At 39.3% G+C, this 21,446-nt stretch overlaps 3 protein-coding genes across 9 annotated transcripts in view; 2 read left to right on the top strand and 1 right to left on the bottom strand.

Annotated features, from left to right (window-relative positions):
- Positions 1–3,510, top strand: part of DHX32 (DEAH-box helicase 32 (putative)) — a 22,162-nt gene extending 18,652 nt beyond the window's left edge. For both annotated transcript variants that reach the window (XM_032694330.1, XM_032694331.1), the window contains exons 9-11: positions 680–870; positions 1,710–1,891; positions 2,987–3,510. In XM_032694330.1, the coding sequence (XP_032550221.1) occupies positions 680–870; positions 1,710–1,891; positions 2,987–3,182 (569 nt within the window). In that variant the 3' untranslated portion in view covers positions 3,183–3,510. The remainder of the gene's footprint in view (positions 1–679; positions 871–1,709; positions 1,892–2,986) is intronic.
- Positions 3,389–12,314, bottom strand: BCCIP (BRCA2 and CDKN1A interacting protein). Its single transcript, XM_032694332.1, has 7 exons — positions 12,160–12,314; positions 9,838–9,912; positions 9,269–9,349; positions 8,151–8,243; positions 7,478–7,665; positions 6,225–6,402; positions 3,389–3,781 (listed from the first exon to the last, which is right to left on the bottom strand). Exons 1-7 carry the CDS (start codon positions 12,286–12,288, stop codon positions 3,611–3,613), a joined length of 915 nt encoding a protein of 304 aa, XP_032550223.1. The 5' UTR covers positions 12,289–12,314; the 3' UTR covers positions 3,389–3,610.
- UROS (uroporphyrinogen III synthase) overlaps positions 12,309–21,446 on the top strand; it is an 11,690-nt gene continuing 2,552 nt past the window's right edge. The window contains exons 1-8 of one of the 6 annotated variants that reach the window (XM_032694337.1): positions 12,309–12,388; positions 14,569–14,658; positions 15,477–15,560; positions 15,940–16,036; positions 16,787–16,861; positions 17,298–17,372; positions 19,973–20,056; positions 20,375–20,460. In XM_032694337.1, the coding sequence (XP_032550228.1) occupies positions 14,596–14,658; positions 15,477–15,560; positions 15,940–16,036; positions 16,787–16,861; positions 17,298–17,372; positions 19,973–20,056; positions 20,375–20,460 (564 nt within the window). In that variant the 5' untranslated portion in view covers positions 12,309–12,388; positions 14,569–14,595. Of the gene's footprint in view, positions 12,389–12,450; positions 13,243–14,544; positions 14,659–15,476; positions 15,561–15,939; positions 16,037–16,786; positions 16,862–17,297; positions 17,373–17,495; positions 17,567–19,972; positions 20,057–20,374; positions 20,461–21,446 lie in introns of those variants that run through there. The other 5 variants (XM_032694338.1, XM_032694336.1, XM_032694335.1 and 2 more) reach the window with 5 other exon arrangements.

Raw genomic sequence — 21,446 nt, 5'->3', positions numbered from 1 at the left:
TGGCTGTCAACTCAAAGAAAAGCTAAGGGAAAACTGGAAAGTAGTAAAGGTCACATTTACAGGAAACCAACTAAAAGCCAGGGGACTGCACAGCAGCAGCAGCTCTTCACAGCATTTTCCTGTGCTCAAACATCTTGCTCTGGGTCATTAAACCTGAGTTCAGTGCTTAGACCATGGAGGGATAAATCTGCACACTCCAAGTAAAACCCTCAGACAGGAAAGTAAGGTTATTTCCCATTCAGTCATGCTGGATGCTGAAGGGAAGTCCAGGAGAACCAGTCCTTTTCCAGAAGGCAGGGCCATCACCAGCACTACAGATGTGATCTCAGCTCCATATCCCGGCCTGAACCCAGAAAGCCTGAAAAACAGAGCTGATACTCATTCTCTTGGAAGCTGTTACTTTTAACAGACCAAATGAGGGATTTTATTCAGAAAGAAACAGTTAAAGTTCTATAAAACTAAGTGAGGATATCGGGAACTGCCCACTCACATCAGTGAGCCCAAGACATCTGTGTGGCTCATTACCAGAACTGTAGACAGTCCAGGCACAGCTACTCCCTCCAAAATGGTTTTAATTTCTTGCTCTACTCAGAGAGCATTTCAAAGCAGTATCTCTGTGGATTGTACCTATCAACAAGACTTTGCTTTGAGCCAAAATACTGTTTTTTTTCCTCCCCAGAGTCCAGCACTGAGAAGTGGTGTCGGGATTATTTCCTGAGCTGTCCTGCTCTGAGGATGGCAGGAATCATCAGAGCCGAGCTGGTGGAGATTATGAAGCGCATTGAACTCCCCATTTCACAACCAGACTTTGGATCAAAAGAAAATGCACTGAACATTAAGAAAGCTCTCTTATCGGGTTACTTCATGCATGTAAGGAAAAATACCGTGGTTTGATCCTGCTGCATTGTTAAATCATATAGAATGCTTTCAGAGAACTTAAGTTAGGGAAACCTCTTGGTCACCAAAAAGGATAAAAGCCATTTTTTCCATGGTGTATCAAACACTTCCACCCATTCCAACCTTTTCTCTGGAGTTCAGCTATCACAAAATAAGAAAAAAGCAATATGAAAACTGTCAATATGACTTTCACTTAAAGAACTCTTTTACCTCAAAAAACTCTTCTAACTTGTAATATTCTCTTAAACATTACTTCCTTTTTGAAGGTGTTTCTGTGAAAACACCCTGGAAATAAATTACTTGAATATATTTAGGTGCACATAATACACAGCTTACTTCATCTCAGCCCAGTAAGATACTCTAATTGTAATTGTAAACATAAGCAAGATTAATTTATTCTCATTGGAACACGTTTTCCTGCACATCACTGTGCTTCATCTCAGCACAAGAATGACTCCTCCAAACTACACTATTTCAAGTGTCCTGCCACACATTGTATTTCAAAGTCCATGAAGAGTCTATATCTTAAAGAATATACATTTATGTTTTCACACAGACCCTTCAAAGCCAAGTTCAGACACTTATGTACTCACCTGCCCTCATCTGTTGCAGTTTCCTTTCAAATATACAAATATATTCTTTAAGCCTCATTTCATGGTATCCAGCCCCCAGCTTTCCCACACAAATTTGGGAAGAGGTTTAGCCTCTCCAGTTGAAAGTGTCTGAAGGCAAGTTTAATTTCTGGTTTTAATATATTAGGCAAACACTGATCAATCGAGCAATGGATGACTCCCTGCGTTCTTTTTTTTCAGATTGCTCGTGATGTGGATGGCTCAGGGAACTACCTGATGTTGACACACAGACAAGTGGCCCAGCTCCATCCTTTCTCATCCTATTACAACGCCAGAAGGATTCCTGAGTGGGTTTTATTCCACGAGTTCAGTCTTTCAGAAGACAATTCCATCCGAGTCGTCTCTGAGATATCACCCGATCTGTAAGTTAAGAGTGATGAAAATGCTTCTTCCCTCCTGCCTCTACCACAACATCATCACCTTGTGGGGATAAAAACCAATAAATCAGTAAAAGAGGCATAAGAGAAAAGGATAATCTTCATACCTAGTCAAGCAAGAGGAGTTGGCATCACTCTAAGAGGAAGAAATTGTTGCTTTTCACACTTTTTATATTCACTGGTGAATATACGTGGGATAAATTTTATTTCTTTGTTGCCAGAATTGTTCTGTCACTCTGTGTAGCTTTGCTTGATGGCTCCATTTTCCTTCAAAACACTCACTGCATTAAGGCTCAGTGCTACTAAAAAAGGGAAGATGTGTGATCTCAGCCCTTACCATTATTTTTGGGCAAAACAAAACATGATTTAAGTCAGCCTTCTGCATTTCCCAGCATGTGCTGATCTGTTCAGGTAGTGAACTAAGTCTCAATAACTGCCACTGTAACTGTCATGAATTGAAAAAAATACCTTATAAGTTGCAAAAGCTTCTTACAAAGTAAAATATCCAGAAATAAAATTCAAAGAGTTAACCAACCAGTGTACTCACAGATTAATCCAGCTGGAAATGTCTTTGTTCCCTGAAAACCTATTTTCCAGCAAATCTTTTTTTCAACATGTTTTCTGTACCTAGCCAGCTGAATCATCCTGTATCAACTCTCTATGGATTCAAGAGGCTACAGTCTTCCTGCTGCAAAAATCTCTTTACACCAAGAATATACATTTCCCTGTCCTAGCTTTTCTATTTGCCATGTTTATAGGAGAGCCTTTTTCATAATGTTATTGATCCGGTATGTTCCAAACCAGGAAAATGACTATTTAATGCCATCTGCACCCCTGAGAACTGAACAACAATCACCTCAAGTGAGGACTGAGTATATTAAATGCAAGTCTACTGAAAGCACAAAATACTACCATATCTTGCAGAGAATTCTGGTTTCTTACAGACAGGTTAGATTTTGGGTTGAAATACCAACTTGGCAGCTGTTATGCATCACCTTTTGCATATGAGTGGAAATAGTTATTCAAACATTTCAGAATTCAATTAAAAAATAATCATGTTTTGTCTCATTTCCTCCCCAGATTCGCTGAGCTGGTACCTCAGTATTATTTTAGCAATCTTCCTCCTAGTGAAAGCAAGGATATTCTGCAGGAAGTGATCAATCACTTGTCACCTGTTTCAACCACAAAGGAGGAACAGGAAACTACCAGTGACAACAAAGAAAATGAGGAATTTCCCACTGAGGCTCCCACTGAACAGAGATGTGTCATTCAGTGATTTTAGACTGAACTATGACATAGTGGACAACTACAAGTAAAAGCAATATATGCAAAGTACATCCCCACCTTAACTTTGACATAAATGTATTTGACAGAAGAAACATAAAGAAAAAGCACTTTTCTCAACAAAAGGAGTTGCATCCATTATTTCATAACAAAAATAAGTGACTTAGTTTTGGTTAAAAATACACTGAGCAGATCTTAAAGTTTTCTTTTGACATTGGGATTTTATTGACTGCTTGATGATGATACCAAAGTAAACTCGGATGAAATATTTAAAAATATTAATTTGAAGGCTGTTTTTAGGAGCACAGAGGAGGCATTTGAGTGGAACAAAACCGTTACCACCAAGTCTTGTGTGAAAATATTGCCAAGTCAGAGTTCTGCAAGGGCTGCCTTAAAAAAACCTGGTGTTTGCAGGGGGGTTCAGAGTGAGAGGTAGTCTTTGAGTTTCTCCATAATGGCATTCATTCCATCAGCTGGAACTATCATAACAGTCCTCAAAGGCTTCATTGGTACATCATCAAAGGACCATCTGCCACCCAAGCAGGTGTCGCTTTCCTCTTGCACAGAGTAGTTGAACTTCAGAAGGGCTTTCTGAACGACACAAATAAAAGCATTCAGGTTAAAATTCTTCATTAGCATGAAGACAATACATCACCTAAACAAAGCAAAAATAATGAACCTATTATGCCATGCTTCTTAAGAAGTTTTCTCCCATCTCAAAAGGTCCACCCAAAAAAAAATCCGCTATTAAGCGTTTTAAACTATCTGCTTTTCACAGGATTTATATGATTCATATTAAATTCTAAAATTTCTGCTATGATTAGTTTAGGATCAGAAAAATTACCTAAGACAGAGGGAAAAAAAAAAATCAATGTCCCCTTTATACTCTTACTGTGCCTTATTTTAGATGGTTTTATGGTAGCATCTCATTCCATACGATCACACTAAGAAAGGCCAGTCCTTAGAAGCTGTTGTGCAACTAACAGGGATCTTGGACAGGAAAATCAGGCTTCTAATAGACTTTCAACCCTGGAACAAGAGCAAACCACTGTGTAATCTGAGAATTAGCCAAAACCCAGATAAAAGGGACAGCAGGAGAATGCAGGTGGGACTGAGCCTGCACTGAAGATGATGGATTGGTGTGGACAACATCTGGAAGGCCTGGGGCTGTGAGAAGGCTCTGCTCCCTTCATGGCCTACTATTAAAACTGCTCAGAGTCCTAATAATTAACATATCTGTAAGGATATGAGGAACAGTAATTCCCCTCTTTCACACAGCAGGTAGAAATCAATATTAAGGGCATGGGCACCAATATGAATCCTGAGGAGAGTTTCAAAAAGCTCTTGGAAAGGCTGGGGCCACTGGAAGACATATTTGTGCTTCTCCAAATAGGCAGGTGTCTATAATGTGTATTATTTCTTTTCAAGGATATATATACTGCATACGAAGTCCCTTTTTATTAGCTTTCCTAGACAAAATACCTGATGGATAAGGAAAATGTATCTAAGAAATGTTTCTAGTTTTCCCACAAGTCGGATTAAGGAGTATGAACTGAATCATTTAGTAGAAAAACTTCCCTAACCACTTCCCTTTGCAGGGAAAGTTAAAATCCAGTCTCCTTTTAGGTTTGATTCCCACTAACAGTATCTTAAGGCTGTAAATTTAATTTTTGAAGAACCACCACGTTAAATGAGGGGTTTTGCTCAAGAACAACTGAGCAATGGAAGCCCTAAATCTTTAATCAGTTCCAAGTCTGGTTATAATACATTTCCTGGTTGTAATTTTAAGGAACAGAATAAAGCCCAGGAAACTGCCAAGTGCAAAAAGGCTTCTCTCTGTTTTATATGGCTGTGTCTGCCTCATCACATTTAATACCATTTTATGGCAATCTAATTAACCTTCTGTGTGATCAGGGAGGATATATACTCCAACACTAATTTAACACACACATATTATTAAGTGCAGAGACCCACTTCATCTAACACCCTCCACAATGTTTAAAATGAATTATTTTTTTTTTAAAGACTGTTAAAAAAAAGAAAAGCACGTTCAGTTTGAGTCCACCCACTTGAGCTGAAAATGATTGCAATTTACTTGAAAGCACACAATTAGCCTTTAGAATGCCAGCCAAAATAACAAAGCAGAGAGGAACACAGAACAGCCCTTCTGGAATGTGACACCCAGGGACACACGGGCATCACAGGCTGCTCCCTGTCAGCTTCTCAACAACACCTCTGCAGGGAGCTCAGGTTCAGCTGCTGTGGCAGGAACACAGAAGGAAAATCCCCAGCTTGTTACTGCACTGAGGCAACAACATTTCCTATGGCTAAGAATGAATACTCCCACTTACACGTTCCTTCTTCCCAAGAAATAAAATTACAGCCCTACCACAGCCTCTCACTGAGAGTCATGAATGATCACACACAGCAACCCTGGCCATTAACCACACAGTGCATGTGCAAGGACTTCATCCTGTAGGCACTGCCAGAAATGAAAAATAATGGTCCCTTGACAAAGCAATAATATGGTAGAATAGGATTTTTTAAAGCTTGGGAAAAAAACCCACCACGCAACGAAAAATTCCTTGCATTTCAAAGCACGTTTTTTATTTAATTTCCTGCATCTTCCCCTCACCTGATTTGGCTTGGGACCAGAACTGTGTGGATAGGTTGCCTTAGGAGACAGGAAGTAATATTTTCATCTCAGTATTTTAGCACTTTTTATTAATATACTTGCCCTGAGTAGAAGAGACAGAAAAGGGAAATGAGAGCTACTTGTTTGGATCTTCACAAGTTTTTTATTCTGAGCATTTTTTGAAAGTAACAGAAGGTGACCAGAAGGAAACACAAATCAATACACAAAAATAGTTTGATTGCTCATCTCTCAACACTACTCTAAAAAACCCTGGATCTAATTTAAAAGGAGTTGTGATCATATCTTGTTAAAAGTTCCTCTTAAATTTAAGGTAAAACACCTTTTTTGGTGATACATAAAGAAAAATTAACATCTTAAATTAAAAGTATCACGTGTTACCTCATGAAAGAATTCTTCCTCTGCATTTGCAAACATTAATTCCTCCTTTTGCTGATTTCTCCCTTCTCTCCTCTTAGAATTACTCTTTGTGGCTTCTGTGAAGGTTTTGCTGATAAGAAGATAATAGTGGCACTTCCCACAAGGTTTGTTTGTTCTCTGTGCCTCAGTCAGCTCTTTCCTAAAGATAAATAAATATTTACACATTTAAAAACATGTTTAGATAAACAATTTAAATCCTAAACAAGCATATAATAAACCTTATATTGCATTAGCATAGAAAGGATATTCATATTGCAGCCTACTACTTTATGAGTGCCTCAGAAAATAAATTTTGCATGTTTATTCCTAGTACATAAATACACTATTTGCACTTTAAAACAATAAAATTACTGATGTCTTTCCACACCTCACAAGATAACCCTTTTTTCCCAAAATTTTGTTCATGGTAGACAGTCTGTGAAGTGATTCTAAGTGTAACTCTCCTTAAAAATACATCACATTATCACTTCCATGAGGAATTATAACCGAAAACACTGAAAATAACTCTTGCCCAACCTTATGTTAAACATGTTGTCACTGAAACACTCCAAAACCTTCAGGAGAAAGAGGCTGAAATCTGAATTTCAGCTGTCACAAGTGCTGTATTTGTGGTGACTTCAAAGTTAAGCCTTCAAGCACCTCATTTTTTCCCTCTAAAAACCTTCCTGACCAACCCTACCTTACATATCCAAGTTAAAATTCCTTAAAGGTCTCCTTAATTGCTTAAATGAGCTTGTCCCTCAATCCAAATGTTCCCTTCCAGAGCCAGGCACTAACACATGAGAAGAAACATCCAAGTTGCTCCTAATGAGCACCCTATAAAAAGTTCTCATTTTTAAATTTTCCCAGATCAATATGAAAATAATCTGCAATACAAAGACAAACTAAACACAGCTAAATATAAGATACACACAACTATTTCTGGAGTAGAAATGCACATATTCTTAATTTATATCCTCTTTTTTGTATTTTTTTTATTTTTAAAATCTTTTATATTTTAAAGCACAAAGAGTTTCCCAAGCCTAAAGATATAAAGAAAATTTAAAAATTAACTGAAGACCTTATATGAGATTAAAACAATTTTTTCTGCTCATGCTTTAGTTACATCTGTAGTACCACCTGTCTTAACATAGCTCCACATAAGTAAGATTTCTGAAAAAAATATGAAGTACTATTCAACATTGCGTCAGGAAAAAAAACCCCAACAAACTTACTGGAGCTGCTGGTGCATGGGCAGAGCAATCTGGGGTGGGACATTGATGAATCTTTCACTGAGTATGAGGCCCACAGGCTTTGTACAGTCACTCAGGAGTTTACTCAGTTGTTCCACTACGTGTTGGTCACAGCTCCTCTCGCAGCGACTCAGAACCAGTTCTTTGATTTGCTCAGCACACTGTGTACCCTGCAATCAAAAGGTGTATTTTCTTTACCTTGCAGAAGGACTATTCACACGAGAAAACCTTGAATGTCACCTTCAAGGGGATTTCCTGCAGGCCTGGTGGCAATTTCCTCGAGCAGCCTCCGAAGCACTAAACAATTCCTCTGAAATCGTTCAGCAGCCCTGAAGCTGAGGGCAAACAAAGGCTGGCAGCTGATGGGAACACAGAGCACTCCACAGCAAAACTCCAAACTGAGGAGGATCAAAGTGGAGAAACACAAGTGACTGACAGCTCAGTTACCCTGGAATTACTGGATTTGGTTTTCACTCTTTGACCTTCAGCAAATTACTACAACCAAAAAAAAAAAAAAATCTAAGTCACGTGTGACTTTTATGACCCCATGCTGGAATTCAAAATCCTGATCCAGCTGTCCAGGCTTGTCACACAGGGCAGAAAGCAGGATGCAGCCTCATTTATCACTAACTAGATGTTAATGAGGAATACCAACCTTCCTTTCTGTTAAGTTCAGGCAGCTTATAAAACCAAAGACCTCATCATCATCATCATCATCATCACTACTGTCCTCCTGGACTTCTGCCTGCTGTTGAAAGAAAGAAAAAGCAACAACTCAGACTGACATTCTATTTCCACTCTGCAGCAAAAGCTGTTTGTCTTCCCAGGAGATGCTCAGCAGATGACAACCATCCAGGTGATCTGTACAAACATAAACTGCAAATTCTGGTGCTGCTTCACTGAACACTTTGCTGTACTCAGGGCCAGCTTTATATAAAGCCAGGTCATGCATCTTCTGCAGTAGGAGCTTTTGAAAGGCACTAAAGTTTGATAGCTCACATTTAATAAGCAGCATCTCGGTCCAAGGCACGGCAATATCTTAAGCAAAAGCAATTTTCTGCAGTTTCTAAAGTAGGGGAAGTAAACCTGCAATGTCTTAAAAACCACAGAGCAATAAAGCCTTGATAGGGAGTGGGACAAAGAGCTCAGCTAAACTCCACAATAAAAAAATCTGGGGAAATAATTGGGGATCATGCAGCCGGAACAGAAGGATCATATTAAACCTGGACAGAAAAACTGCTGGCACAGGACAAAAAGTGGATGTACAGCAATGGTTTAACAGCACAAGTGTGCCATGGGGGCAGCTTGTTTGGGTTTGAAAGCAATGTGGCCATGATATCTTGAGCACCACACAGTATTAAGCAGCTTCCTGAGCCAGCAGAACTTGTTCAGGATTCATCCCTGGATCCTTTTCTATGCCCAAAGAACTCTGCACAAAAAAAATCTGCACAGAGGATATTTCTGGTCTCTGTTTCTGTACCTCCTGAGAATGCAGGAAAGTCCCAAGCTCCTATTTCTTATGGAGATGAGAACAAACTTCTCCATAGCATTTTCGGCATTATTTCCCTACTACACCAAAATTCAGAAAGTGAAAAGACTTTCATATGTAAAAAGAAACCAATAATAAATCAAATTCATTCTTTGGTTGAAAGCAGGCATAGAAAATTTCAAAAAGCAAGATACAAATTAAAGCATCCCCTTCTGAAATACAGAAATTATGTCATTTCAACAACAATTATTGTACTGTACTTACAAACATAAATTCTGTCTTACCTTGATAATACTTCCAATATGGTTCTGTTGTATTAATATATCAGTTAACTCAGCAGTGTTAACAGGAGCTTTTAGAAACAACTGGAAGACAGGAAATAAGTATTAAGTTTTAGGCACTGATAATATATCATGGGCCACTTAGTAGAAAATAAAGTCAGTAATGTCTCTAAGTTGCCATGGAATACTCTGTTCCATTTTTAATTTCTATTTAGTGAGGTTTTTTATTTAACTTCCTTCAATATAATACTGTAAAGACTAAAAATCAGCTTCGTGAAGTGCTTTCTCCTGGACCCACCACACACAGGGTTTCCTGGGCAGCAATTAACATTATGAAGACAGAAAGATGTAATGTGAAAGAATAATCCTATATTTCATTGGGTCAAGTTATGGAAACCACGGTTTAGGAGACACATGTTCACATGCAGCTGTAACTATTTAATCTCCATGAGCTGAAGAACAGTAAAACTATAAATCAATACAGGGAATGTGAACTGATATCTCTGCTTCACTCTTTAGATACTATTCATCACAGTGGACATACCAACCAAGCTAATAAGTAGTCAAAGTACCTGTTGCAGTAACTTCTTTATCCCATTGTAGTCATTGTCTGATATGGAATGTGCTTCAAATTCAATATTCACTTCCTGTGAAGAAGTAAAACAGAGGATATCAAACACAGTTGGCAAGAAGCTGTATCAAAACAAATCTAAACTTGAAGACAAGTAATGGTAGATGTCTTATACAAGAACTGAGGGAAACTCAACATATCTTTATGTCAAGACTTCCAAACTGAAATAGATGTAAGAGTGATATATCATCCTCAAAAGCTGGGCTACTAAATTAAAATAAGTGTTATTCTGCAAATTTTATCCAGTTGAACTGAAAAAAACCACTGTCCTACTCACATTATGCAGGGATGTTGTGCACTTTTAAGAAAATGGAGGAAAAAGAAAGGATTATTGTCAAGAGCTTTAATTTTGAAACAGTAGTGAAATATCTTCTACCAGTTTACAAACACTGAACAGGACACACAGTACCAGCAGTGCCAGTCCAGAACTCCAACATATGTTAGATCAAACCAGAGCAGTGCCCATTCAACATGGCACACGTTTCTAGCAAATGGGAAATGTGCTTTTCCATCATGTTACTACAACTGATAACACAATTAAACCTACACTTCTTATCAGGACATATTTTTTTAAAAAGACAGGGTTTGTGGTTTTTTTATTTGCTAACTTAAGTGAGGCCTCATCTAAGAAAAAGGAAAATAATTAACTAAAAGTGAAATCCTAGTGAACACAATCACTGCAGCAAAATACTTAATTTAAAATGCACCAACTTAGAATCCACAGATACTTCTGTTCTTGGCCTTTTTAAGCTCTGTGAAAATAACAGGTTGCCTTATCTGAAGATTTTAGTAAGAGTTCAAAGTCAGTGCACAGAAACACAGAATCATTTAGGTTGGTAAAGCCCTCTAAGACCATCGAGTCCAACCACTCCTCCAGCACTGCCAAGGCCACTCCTAACACGTGTCCCCAAGTGCCACATCCACATGGCTTTTAAATCCCTCCAGGGATGGGGACTCCACCACTGCCCTGGGCAGCTGTGCCAGGGCTGGACAGCTGTTTTGGTGGATAAGTTTTTCCTAATACGCAATCGAAACCTCCCCTGGCACAACTTGAGGCTGTTCCCCCTTGTCCTGTCATTTGTTACCTGGGAGAAGAAACTGAACCCCACCTGGCCACAACCTTTCAGGTAGTTTGTAGCCACCCCAGTTCCCATTATTCTTGCGATATTCCAGGTACAACAGGTGTAACAAGGCTAAAAAGACAGACCAAACATTTTGAAGTTTCAAGTTGCTAAATTAAGCATTTTCAAAGAAAACTCTAGAATTAAAGCTGTAGGCTCTTGTGAGACTAAATCCTGGTACAACACTCTGGAAAAGGGCCTGGTGACAGAACAAGGGGGAAAGACTTTAGGCTGAAGGGGGGTAGCTTTAGATGGGATCTTGGGAAGAAATTCTTCCCTGTGAGGGTGGGGAGGCCCTGGTACAGGTTGCCCAGAGAAGCTGTGGCTGCCCCATTCCTGGAAGTGTCCAAGGTCAGACTGGACAGGGTTCGGAGCAATCTGGGATAGGGGGAGGTGTCCTTGCCCATGGCAGGCTGTGGAATAAGATGAGCTTTAAGATCCCTTCCAACCCAAACCATTCTAGGATTCTCTGATAAAAGGAAATCAGAACAAATCCTCTGTGCTGAGATCACTATTCCCAAGCAGCTCCAGCCCCACACCTGAGCAGACACAGACACCCCACGGGCTGGGTCTGTACAACTGAGGCCGTGGGCATACCGACATTTGAAAAAGAGTTAAAAAACTGAAGACTCAACAACAAACCGAACACACTTTATATCACCATTACCGACACACAGCGGGCTGTACTCGCACAGGAACGGGAGCAGCACCCACCGCCCCACCATGGGCATCACAGGGGCATCACAGGGGCACAGCCCCCTCCGGAACATCCCCTAGACATCCTAAACAAACACCCTCCTAAACATCTTCACGAACATTCCCCCGAACATCCCCCCAGACATCCTCCTACACACCTTACCAAGCATCCTCCTAAACAAACTCCCTCCCAAACAACCTCCCGAATATCCCCCCAAACAAAAACCCTCCCGAACGCCCTCAGGAACATCCCCCCAAACAAAAACCCTCCCGAACACCCTCAGGAACATCTCCCCAAACAAAAACCTTCCCGAACACCCTCAGGAACATCTCCCAAGCCCCCACCCGACCCCGCTCCCGGTGCTCTCTCCCGTCTCCCGCAGCTCCTTTGGGCGCCGTGAGCGGCGCGGCCGGGCCGGTTCGGCGCGGGGCCCGCTCCTTCTCACCTCATCGATCGGGTCCTCCGAGTCCGAGCCCTCCGAGCCGTCCGATCCCCCGGATCCCGACTCCGATCCCGAGTCGCCGCCGGGCCCGTCCCCGCACTGCGGAGCGCGGCGCTTGGCCGGCGTGGCCATGGCCCGCGGGGCGCAGGCGCGGGCGGAAGGGACGTGCGGCTGCGGGGCCGGCACAGCCACAGCACTGCCGGGGGGACACCGAATGTCACCGAATGTCACCGTATGTCGCGACAGGGAGTCGCGCTGATGGAGGGGCGCGGTGGGAGGGCGGCTGGTGCGCGGTGCTGGGGGGGGACGGGGACTGGACCTCCCCTCTCCCCAAACCCCCGGATTTCCTCTCCGCGCCGCTGCTGTCACTTCCTCCCGGCAGGAATTCCTGCGTGGAAAGGGTTGTTAAGCGCTGGAAGGGGGTGCCCAGGGAGGAGGTGGAGTGCCCGTCCCTGGAGGTGTCCAAGGAACCGCTGGATGTGGCACTCGGTGCTCCGGTGGCAGGTTGGGCTCGGTGATCCCGGAGGGCTTTTCCAACCTCGGTGATTCCGGACTGTGCGCTTCAAAAGGAACAGGGTATCCTGAGCATCGCTGACATGATTAAAAATTATTAGTAGTAAAAACTAGTATTAGTAGAAGTTAGTAAAAATTGCGAATTGAGACAGGGATCAAGCGCTTGCTGCTTGCTTTAAAAAAAAAAAAAAAAAAAAAAAAAAAAAAAAAAGAAAGGATAATTCCCAGATTCCCCAGAACTAGACTCCCTAGTTCCGGATAATTCCAGGCTAACAAACACAAAAGGGAGCGAGGTACAGCACAGTAAGCACAGTGTGAATGTTCTCTGTATGGAAAACACCAGTCAGGAAAATACGTGGAAAACTCCTAAGCACTGAAATTACCGAAGTGGTGACTAATGACTGAGCCTCAGTTATGTCGAACGTGCTCCGTTTAAGTCTTTTTGTCTAATTAACGAAGAAAGGTGGGTGTTAATGAGGTCACTGAAGAAGGGGACTGAGTACTCCTACTGTCAGCCACAAGAGCAAGGCACAGGGCCTGGGATGCGATTCCAGCTTTATAAATACAAACCAAGTAGGTTAAAATTTTTGTTTCCTTTAAAGCATCAATCATGCCTCTGTTTCTTTTTTTCTTTCTTTTTTTTTGTTTTTTTGAGAGCTATACGTGCTCTGGGAGTACTTAGTTCATTGCCAAAATGTGAAAAATGATGCACAGGGAAACAATTCAGTGTAGGAAGGTGAATTGTCAGATTTTTCCTGCTGCACTAAAACTGCCTTTCTGGGGATGCAGTCTGTATGTGTATAGTTTTCCATTTCATTTGTGAATTTGTGTTTGAAATTAATTACTAATGACTAACTGCTTTTGGTAAAAATGCATGATGTAGTAGAAGGATCAGAGCCTTTTGCTGCTTCTCTAAACCAGTTTTGTTGTTGAGTTTTGAGACTTAGACACCCAGATAGCAGGAATTATTCTTAAATCTTTTACTGTTGTTGTTACTTGATTATATATGTCTTAGATTATTTGGGAATTTGGTAGGTTTCTGGACCATGCTCCATGGCACCCTTACAGGTGGGGTTTTATCTTCCCAGGTTATTAAACCCATCTAACTGTGGTAAAACATTTGGATCTCTATAATAATTTATTTTAAAGAAAATTTGCGTGTATGTAATCAGGAAAATTAGGGTAAATGTGGATAATTAGGGTAAATGTGCGGTTAGAGAATGGATTTCTGTTTTTATGATTGGTACATTTGTAAATGAATTCAACACCAAAGTGCAAGCTTTTAAGGAACTGAGAACTATCATCTTCCATTTTAATGGCAGAATGTGTGTTTTCAGTGTAGCATTGTTAACTAGAGATACATGAAAGAAAGCATGTGAATATTATGATTATATATATTATATTCATGTAGACACACATATGTTGTATTTTAAAAAAAAATGTCGAAACACTGTTTTCCTTTTAGAAAAGGGTGAGATCCCAAAATGCATCAAATCAAATCTTTGCATAATTATTATGATGAGCAGAGGGCAAAAACCAGCATGGAAATTAATAGAATAAATAACTTTTCCATAGATAGGAGCTGATCACATTGCAGAATGTGATGGCATTGTAGGGGTTGTTACTGCTTTTACAAAATACTCTTTAAAATGTGTTCTCCTTGATGACTTTCATTGGAGCCCTTTCCTTGAGCAATGTTATCTCAAGGCAGCATGTTATTTTTTGGCCTTATCAGGGTGGATATTCCTGCCCAGAGAATGCCCAGTAACTGCTTACTCATTGTGTAGGGAGCTGTACAACTGGTAGCAACCCAGTTCTTTGGAGCTGAACTGTTGAAGTCACTGTTCAAGTAGATCTAATTTAGATCTAATTTAGATAAATTCCATTCTTGCATTTTAGATTTCTGCTGCACTTACTTGGTGAACAATGAAGGTTCTGCTGCTGAAGGATCCCAAAGACAAAGGTTCCGGACCAGATCCATATATTAAAGTGAGTAAACTTTAAAAAAAAAGTAAACAAATGGGTCACTTCACTATTAAATAATAGTGTCAGGTGGATGTAACTGTTTCAGGTGGAAAACATGCTTTATCAAAATTAGGAGTGGATGTTTGAAATTGTGATATTTTCTGAGGAAAATAATCAAAAATAGGAGTACATGTCTGAAATTATGCTGAGAGAAGAAGTGTCCTAGAAGATATGGTCTTACTGCAAAAAGTTATGTTAGTTATGGGGCATTTTTACTGAATTCACTTTTAAAGCTCTCCGCAAAGTACTGATATTAAATCAGTTTCATTTTAATTAATTAATATTGATCATGTTCATATGGATAAAATTAAGATTACAAGAATTCTTACTATTCTCACTGGGAATGTAATGTGAAATAGGGGTCAGTTGTTGGTGAGGTCCTTTCTGCTACTGCCTTTAGTCATGTGAGTGAGTCTTATTGTAAGAGCAGTTCTGTTGAAGAGTTTTGTTTAACAGGAATTATTTCTCTAGAAGACTGCATTATTTAGAAGAACCTTATTTACAGAATTACAGAGATGTCCAGGAATATTTTCAGGACTGGGGATTTCAGAGCTATCCTGTAACTCAGGAGGCCTCCATTCCACAGCTGTTTGTTTAATACTATGTTGTAATGCTAAACAACTAACAAACCAAACTAGTTTTACCAGTAAAAGGAAATCAAAGGCCTTTTAATTTTGCCTTAGTAAAAAGAAATACTTGTGCTGACTTAGTCAATTCTTTGAAAAAGGGAAAAACTGTTTTTTTGGAACCTATTTCAAGAGCTGCAAACCTTTTCTTGATAGGAATTAGGATTGTATGGCCTTGAAGCAACGTTGATCCCAGTTTTGTCATTTGAATTCCTGTCTCTTGAAAGCTTATTTGAAAAGGTAAGTTCTAAATTATTCTGGTTGTCTTATTTTCAACAAAATTTAGGCCATGGTTGCCAAGATCCCTTGTGTTATCTTGGTTTAATTGTGCCCTTGTGGTGCCTTGTTTAGCTGTGTATAATAAAATTTTGTGTACAGCACAGTCCAGTGGTTGGACAACATCAGGGATCTTGTCCATAATTGTTAAAGAATTAAGTTGGTCAGACAAAATTCATGTTTCAGTTGATGGACCATGGACAGACACAAGTATTGGGGCATTTCAGACATCTCTTGAAGCTCTTCTGTTCCTCTGAAGGTTGTAAAGAATTGATCAACTTGCTTTTTAAATTAATTTACTAATTGTTTTTTGTTCACTTCTTGATTTATTGTTCATAAATAGCTTTCTCATCCAGAGTGCTATGGAGGCCTAGTTTTTACCAGTCCAAGGGCATTAGAAGCCATCAAAATATGTTTAAAAGAGATCAGTAAAAAAGAAGGTAAGTGCATATTTATATTCCTTGGTCTTTCTCTTTCAGTATCTTGTGAAATCTGTATTTTATTGCATTTTATTTCACCCACCAGTAGATGTTTGGAGCATGACTTTTTAAAAACAGCTGTATCTCATAGTTCTTGTGGCATCCTAAAGGGCTCCTGGTGGATTGAGCTTTTAAGGGTTGGGTTTTCCACACTTAAAAATGAAAGGAAGGAGCCTTGGGTGCAAATTACTAATTAGTGAGAGCTTTTCCACTTGTGGTTATCTCATGAACAAGAAATATTTTGCTGCAGATTTTTACCCTTTTGTTTGTTGTCATAGAATATTATATTTGGGGTTTTTTGCCTCAATACTCAATTTAAACCAGCGGTTTCTATGTCTAAATCTCCCTTTACACAATGTGCCTTTTTTCCCCTACGAGTTCTGCTAAGTTTTTAATGCCAAAAATGAGCATTGCAAATTCCTTGGGATCTGGCACAGGGCAAAGTGTACATTAGAAATGCTACTTAACCAAAGCAGCCAAGAACTAGTTACTTAAACTGACCTTTTAAAAACATGTTGTAGACTGCTGTTTACACAATGAAAAAAACACATTTAAAATTCATTTTGTACATCCAGTGCTGCAATATGTAATGGGAATATTAATTATTATTATTTTGCTGTATTTGTAGATTAAAAAGAAGTCCAAATAATCGTTTAGCATTCATATTTTGTTGCCATGTGCTTTAATTTAACTTAATTCAATGTTTTTCAGCCTGGTCAAAATCTCTTAAGCAAATGTGGAATATCAAACCAACGTATGTGGTAGGGAAAGCTACAGCTTCTTTAGGTAAGCTGGTTTTAAAAAAGAAATCTTAGGTAAATCTGGCTTTTAGTACCATTTTTGGAATATTAGCTGGTGTTCAAGGGTGCTCAGAAAAAAATATGAGTAAGTTTTCTAACTAAATAATTTGGAAAATAGGTAATTTTATACACATTAGAACTTTCTGTGCTTCAGTCAGGATCTGCCTTCTGGATTTCTGCTCCTTTTATTGCACAGTGATGGTCACTAATTGAACAAATTTGGTCAAAACAGGAAAAACACCCCTTTGTTCTTAATTTGCATGTGGTTTTTCCGTTCTGTTTGGAAATGAAATTGGATGAGAGGGATTATAACCTGATTGAGACTGTACACATAGTCTCCCTTTCAACCCTTATTTCTGTGACAGTAAATCTCAATTGTTCTCATTGTTTTCAATGCTTTTCTCTGCTCCTTTTGGTTATAGTAGAAGAAATTGGCCTCACCCCACAAGGAGAAAAGTGTGGAAATGCTGAAAAATTGGCTGAGTATATTTGCTCAAGTAAGTAGCTAAGATTTTCTAGTCAAATTAAGGTACCTTCCATTGTTTCAGAGTTTCCTAAAGATAAAATCAAGTGCACAGTGAGACAGAAAAATACCTGCTGCAAATCTCTCTTGTTTGTAGGACCTGTGAATTCAGCCTCTGGGTGATAACTCTGACAGACAACAAAAAATACTTCAAAATGTATATACAAGATATTAATTTACATGAAATCTTAGACTGTCTAATTGATTAATAATATTATATGAGCCAGTAGGCAAAGTTTAGTGAAAGATCAGATTGGAAATTGCTGCTTAATCATAAGGTTTAAATGCTGAATTAACACATGGTTTCAGAGGGGTCTGCTTTTGAGCACCAAAGAAGAGTGGTTTTGAAGAATTTAAAGTGATGCTTTAAGTTTTGTTTAACCATTTTATTATGATTAAAGCTGTAATGCTGATCTTTGCTGCATCAAATTATCAGATTATTGGGTAATTTTTAAAGTCTTGTAGGTCCACTTCCTCTTTTGTTTTTATTTGTTAAAATTTCCAATGGTAATAATAAACATTTCTAGGCTTAGGGGCTGATTATTTTTTGATTGGATGGGTCAGGACAAACTGTGAAAAAAGAGGCTGTGTTTTTGTACAGATGCCAGAGAATTGATCAGCAAAGTCTGCACAGTAGCAGAGATTTATAGGTAAAAGGAAAATACAATTGGAGCTGGCAAATATTGCTTTTCCTGGGCACAGTGTTCTCTAATTCACTGGAAAATAAAACATTTTAACTATGTGGAGTATTTAATGGTAAAAGGGAGAGTTGCCAACACAAGATTGAATAATAAATTGTGAAAACTAAAAATTAGGCTTGCAATACAAAAAGGCCATAAGGGGAAAACAACCCATCTCTGCTCTTCAGCAGACACATTAAAGCAAAGAGAGGTGTTAGCTGATTTTTTTAGTGCTAGAAAATCTACTTCTGGCAATGAATTCAATGTTTGCCAGTTGGCAGGTGCAGGGATTTTTTTTTTGAGAAGGAAGACAAGAGAAATACCTTTTTGTTCTCTTGTAGCAATACGAAAAAACTCAACCAAACAGTGAATTTCAGTCGTTGGAGTCTGCTTGTTGTTGATACATATAATCATCCTCAAGGATTTATTGGATTGTGCATATTTGTGTGCTCTCAATAGGTTTATAACAACCTCAGAAGTACAGATTCAATTATATCATGTTCCCTAGTATGTATATACTCATTTTTTTTAAGCATAAAAGAAGTAGATGAAAAGAACAGCTCTGAATTTTTTATATCACTAGAATTTATTGTCAGAATAAAAGGAAAATCTGAAATAATGAGATTTTTTTTGTTGTTTACCTTTTGTGCTTTAAAAAAATATTTCAACCTAAAGGGTTGAGAAATAAAGAAATTAACTCTGTAACTGGGCAGTTGGCTTTACTCTTTTTCAAGGTAAATATTTGGTTACAGAAGTAGAGGATACCAATACCTGTTGTGTTGTTCAGGCTTAGTAAGGAATTTTTCTGTCCTTTGTAAACACAAGTCCAAAAGGATTTGTGTTTCTTTACAGGTGTCATATTCATATTTCAATTAACTGACAGGAGTTGCAGGAGAATTGATGCTGAAATATCTTATTTTAAAACCTTTTTTGCATTCTGAGCCAAGTTTATTCTTCCTTCCCATAATTTATGATAAGGATATTTATGTTTTCTAGTAAATATTCAGTGTACAGGCAGGACAGGTGTATCTGTGGTGACTCCTATGAGGGTCTTTCCATGTGGTGTTTCCTATACTGCCCTTTATTTTTTATCCCAAGGAATCTCTGCTGCTGCATGAATCAAGAATCTCCTTACAGCATTTAAAAGCATTTCTCTTAGTAGTAATGGTATCTTAAACATGTATTAACAAATCTAAATAAGTACTAAAATAATTTACTGAGGGACTCCCATTTCTTTTGAAAGCTGAGTGTAAAGCTGGAGCAGCTGTGTAGAATTTCAGCTTGAAATTTTCTCTGATTTTGTTATTTATAGAAAAGGCAAACTGGGTAAAAGTCTGCTGTTAAATTGCTAATTTGACAAAAGCCAGTGAGGATATTCCCTTCCATCCCAGCAGTGGAACCAGAATCCTTTTTTCCTTGCAGAAGTAAGGTAGAATTGCAGATAGATTGAAACTTTTCAGCAGAAAAAAATGTTCTGTCCTCTTCCTTGTCTGCCTGAATATTCTTTTATAGAGAGAGATCTGTCATATATTGAGTGGGACTGAGATTTTAAATGTAAAATTGAGGCAGATTGTGTTGAGGAGGAGGAGGAGATAAATTCCTTTGTAGAAGGGCAGGGGGAATAGAAATGCAGTTTATCTTTAGGGAGATCTTTTTAGGCAAAGTATTCATATTCCAGCTATGGAATATTTTTAATGTACATGCTAAGTAGCCTCTGTCCTCTGAATTGGGGATGCAGCTGCACTGCAGATGTTTTGAGCTACCTTAGGGCTGTGTCTGTGGTGAAGCATTTGATAAATCAGCGCTTGATACCTTTAAAATGTATCGAATGTATCATGTTTACTCTTTATTAAAGACCTGAACTAATTAAAGTTCTTGTTTTGTGTGTTTACAGGAGAGAAACCAAATTCCTCAGCTCTTCTTTTTCCTTGTGGAGCCCTGAAAAGAGAAGTTCTTCCTACAGTGCTTAGAGAGAAAGGTTGAGCTTCCCCTGGGGACTCCTTTTAATTAGTCAGTGATGAGAAAAGTTGCCTCTAAAGCTTGTGTACCAAATTTGAATAAGTACAAATGGAACTTGCTGTTAAGTTGGCTGCAGGTTGGAGGATGGGAGTAAACATTGGGAGGGTGGATGGCTGCCCACAGCTCTGGGACATACAAATCCTTCACAGAATTTCTATCTTATCTTTTTAGCCTAAAATAGTACGCTTAAGGGCAATTAGTATGTTGTCAGTGTTTAATTGAGAGAATAGAAATTAAAGAAACCCTGTTTAATTATGACTGTGTGTTCTGATTCCAGGCATACCTCTGGAAAGCCTGACTGTTTATCAAACGACCCAGCACCCTGATCTGCAGGAATCCTTGAGCAGTTACTTCTCACAGCAGGTACTGGGCACTGATGTAGTTTGAGGTTTTTTTGAGTACTCTTCTTTAAGTAGTGTAAGTGAAATATCACTGGACACCTTTACTCTATGTCACAAACCAGAATCCAGTAGTAACCTGCCCTACTTAGTTTGTGTTCCTTCTCTGATTATCCAGTCTATGAATGCTTTACTGATCTCATTATAAGTGTTAGAATTCCAACTGACATGCTGTTGAAAAGTGTATTGAGATATGTTTGCTAGAATTATTAGTGTTTTTCTAAAAGCATCTAGTAAAGGTCATTCAGGAGCAGTGAGTGCATTGTAAAAATAGTAATGGCTTTAGATTGTTTCAATATTGGATTTTTGAATTTTCCATTTGTAGGAGCCTCATAGAATTATAGAATCATGGAATGCTTTGGGTTGAATGGAGCCTTAGAGACCATCCCATTCTACCCTCTGCCATGGGCAGGGACACCTTCCACTATCCCAGGTTGCTCCAAGCCCCATCCAAGCTGGCCTTGGACACTTCCAGGGATGGGGCAGCCACAGCTTCTCTGGGCAACCTGTGCCAGGGCCTCACCAGGGGAAGAATTCCTTCCCAATATCCCATTCAGCCCTGTCCTCTGCAAGTGGGAAGCCATTCCCCCTTGTCCAGTCCCTCCAAGCCCTTGTCCAAAGTCCCTCTCCAGCTCTCTTGATGCCCCTTTAGGCACTGAAGGCAACTCTAAGGTCTCCCTGGAGCCTTCCAGGCTGAACACCCCCAGCTCTTCCAGCCTGTCAGCTGAGCTTGGGACTCACCTTCACTCCAGGCAGAATTTGGCAGTTTTATTTGGCTACAGCCTATTCCTGCTGCAATCCTAATTCAGTTTATTCTGGGAGTGACAGCCCTTCCATGTGTCTGCAGTTCTAAGGCATCACCTCGTCCTTGCCAGAGGATCTCAGGGCAGGGAGAACTTGGGCAACTTGTGACAAAGTATTTGGTTACAGTCACTCCTGAACTTCAGCATT

Source organism: Chiroxiphia lanceolata, chromosome 8, assembly GCF_009829145.1.
Source record: "Chiroxiphia lanceolata isolate bChiLan1 chromosome 8, bChiLan1.pri, whole genome shotgun sequence".
NCBI lineage: Eukaryota > Metazoa > Chordata > Aves > Passeriformes > Pipridae > Chiroxiphia > Chiroxiphia lanceolata.
Note: the sequence above shows the minus strand (reverse complement) of the source record. Positions and strands in the feature narration are given on the sequence as shown.

Coding starts and splice junctions, on each gene's coding strand:
- BCCIP (XM_032694332.1), bottom strand. CDS start 12,288: ATGGCCACGCCGGCCAAGCGCCGCGCTCCGCAGTGCGGGGACGGGCCC. Junction 9,350..9,837: donor TAAAGAAGTTACTGCAACAG/GTACTTTGACTA, acceptor CCTGTCTTCCAG/TTGTTTCTAAAAGCTCCTGT. Junction 3,782..6,224: donor AGGAAGAATTCTTTCATGAG/GTAACACGTGAT, acceptor TGTGTCGTTCAG/AAAGCCCTTCTGAAGTTCAA.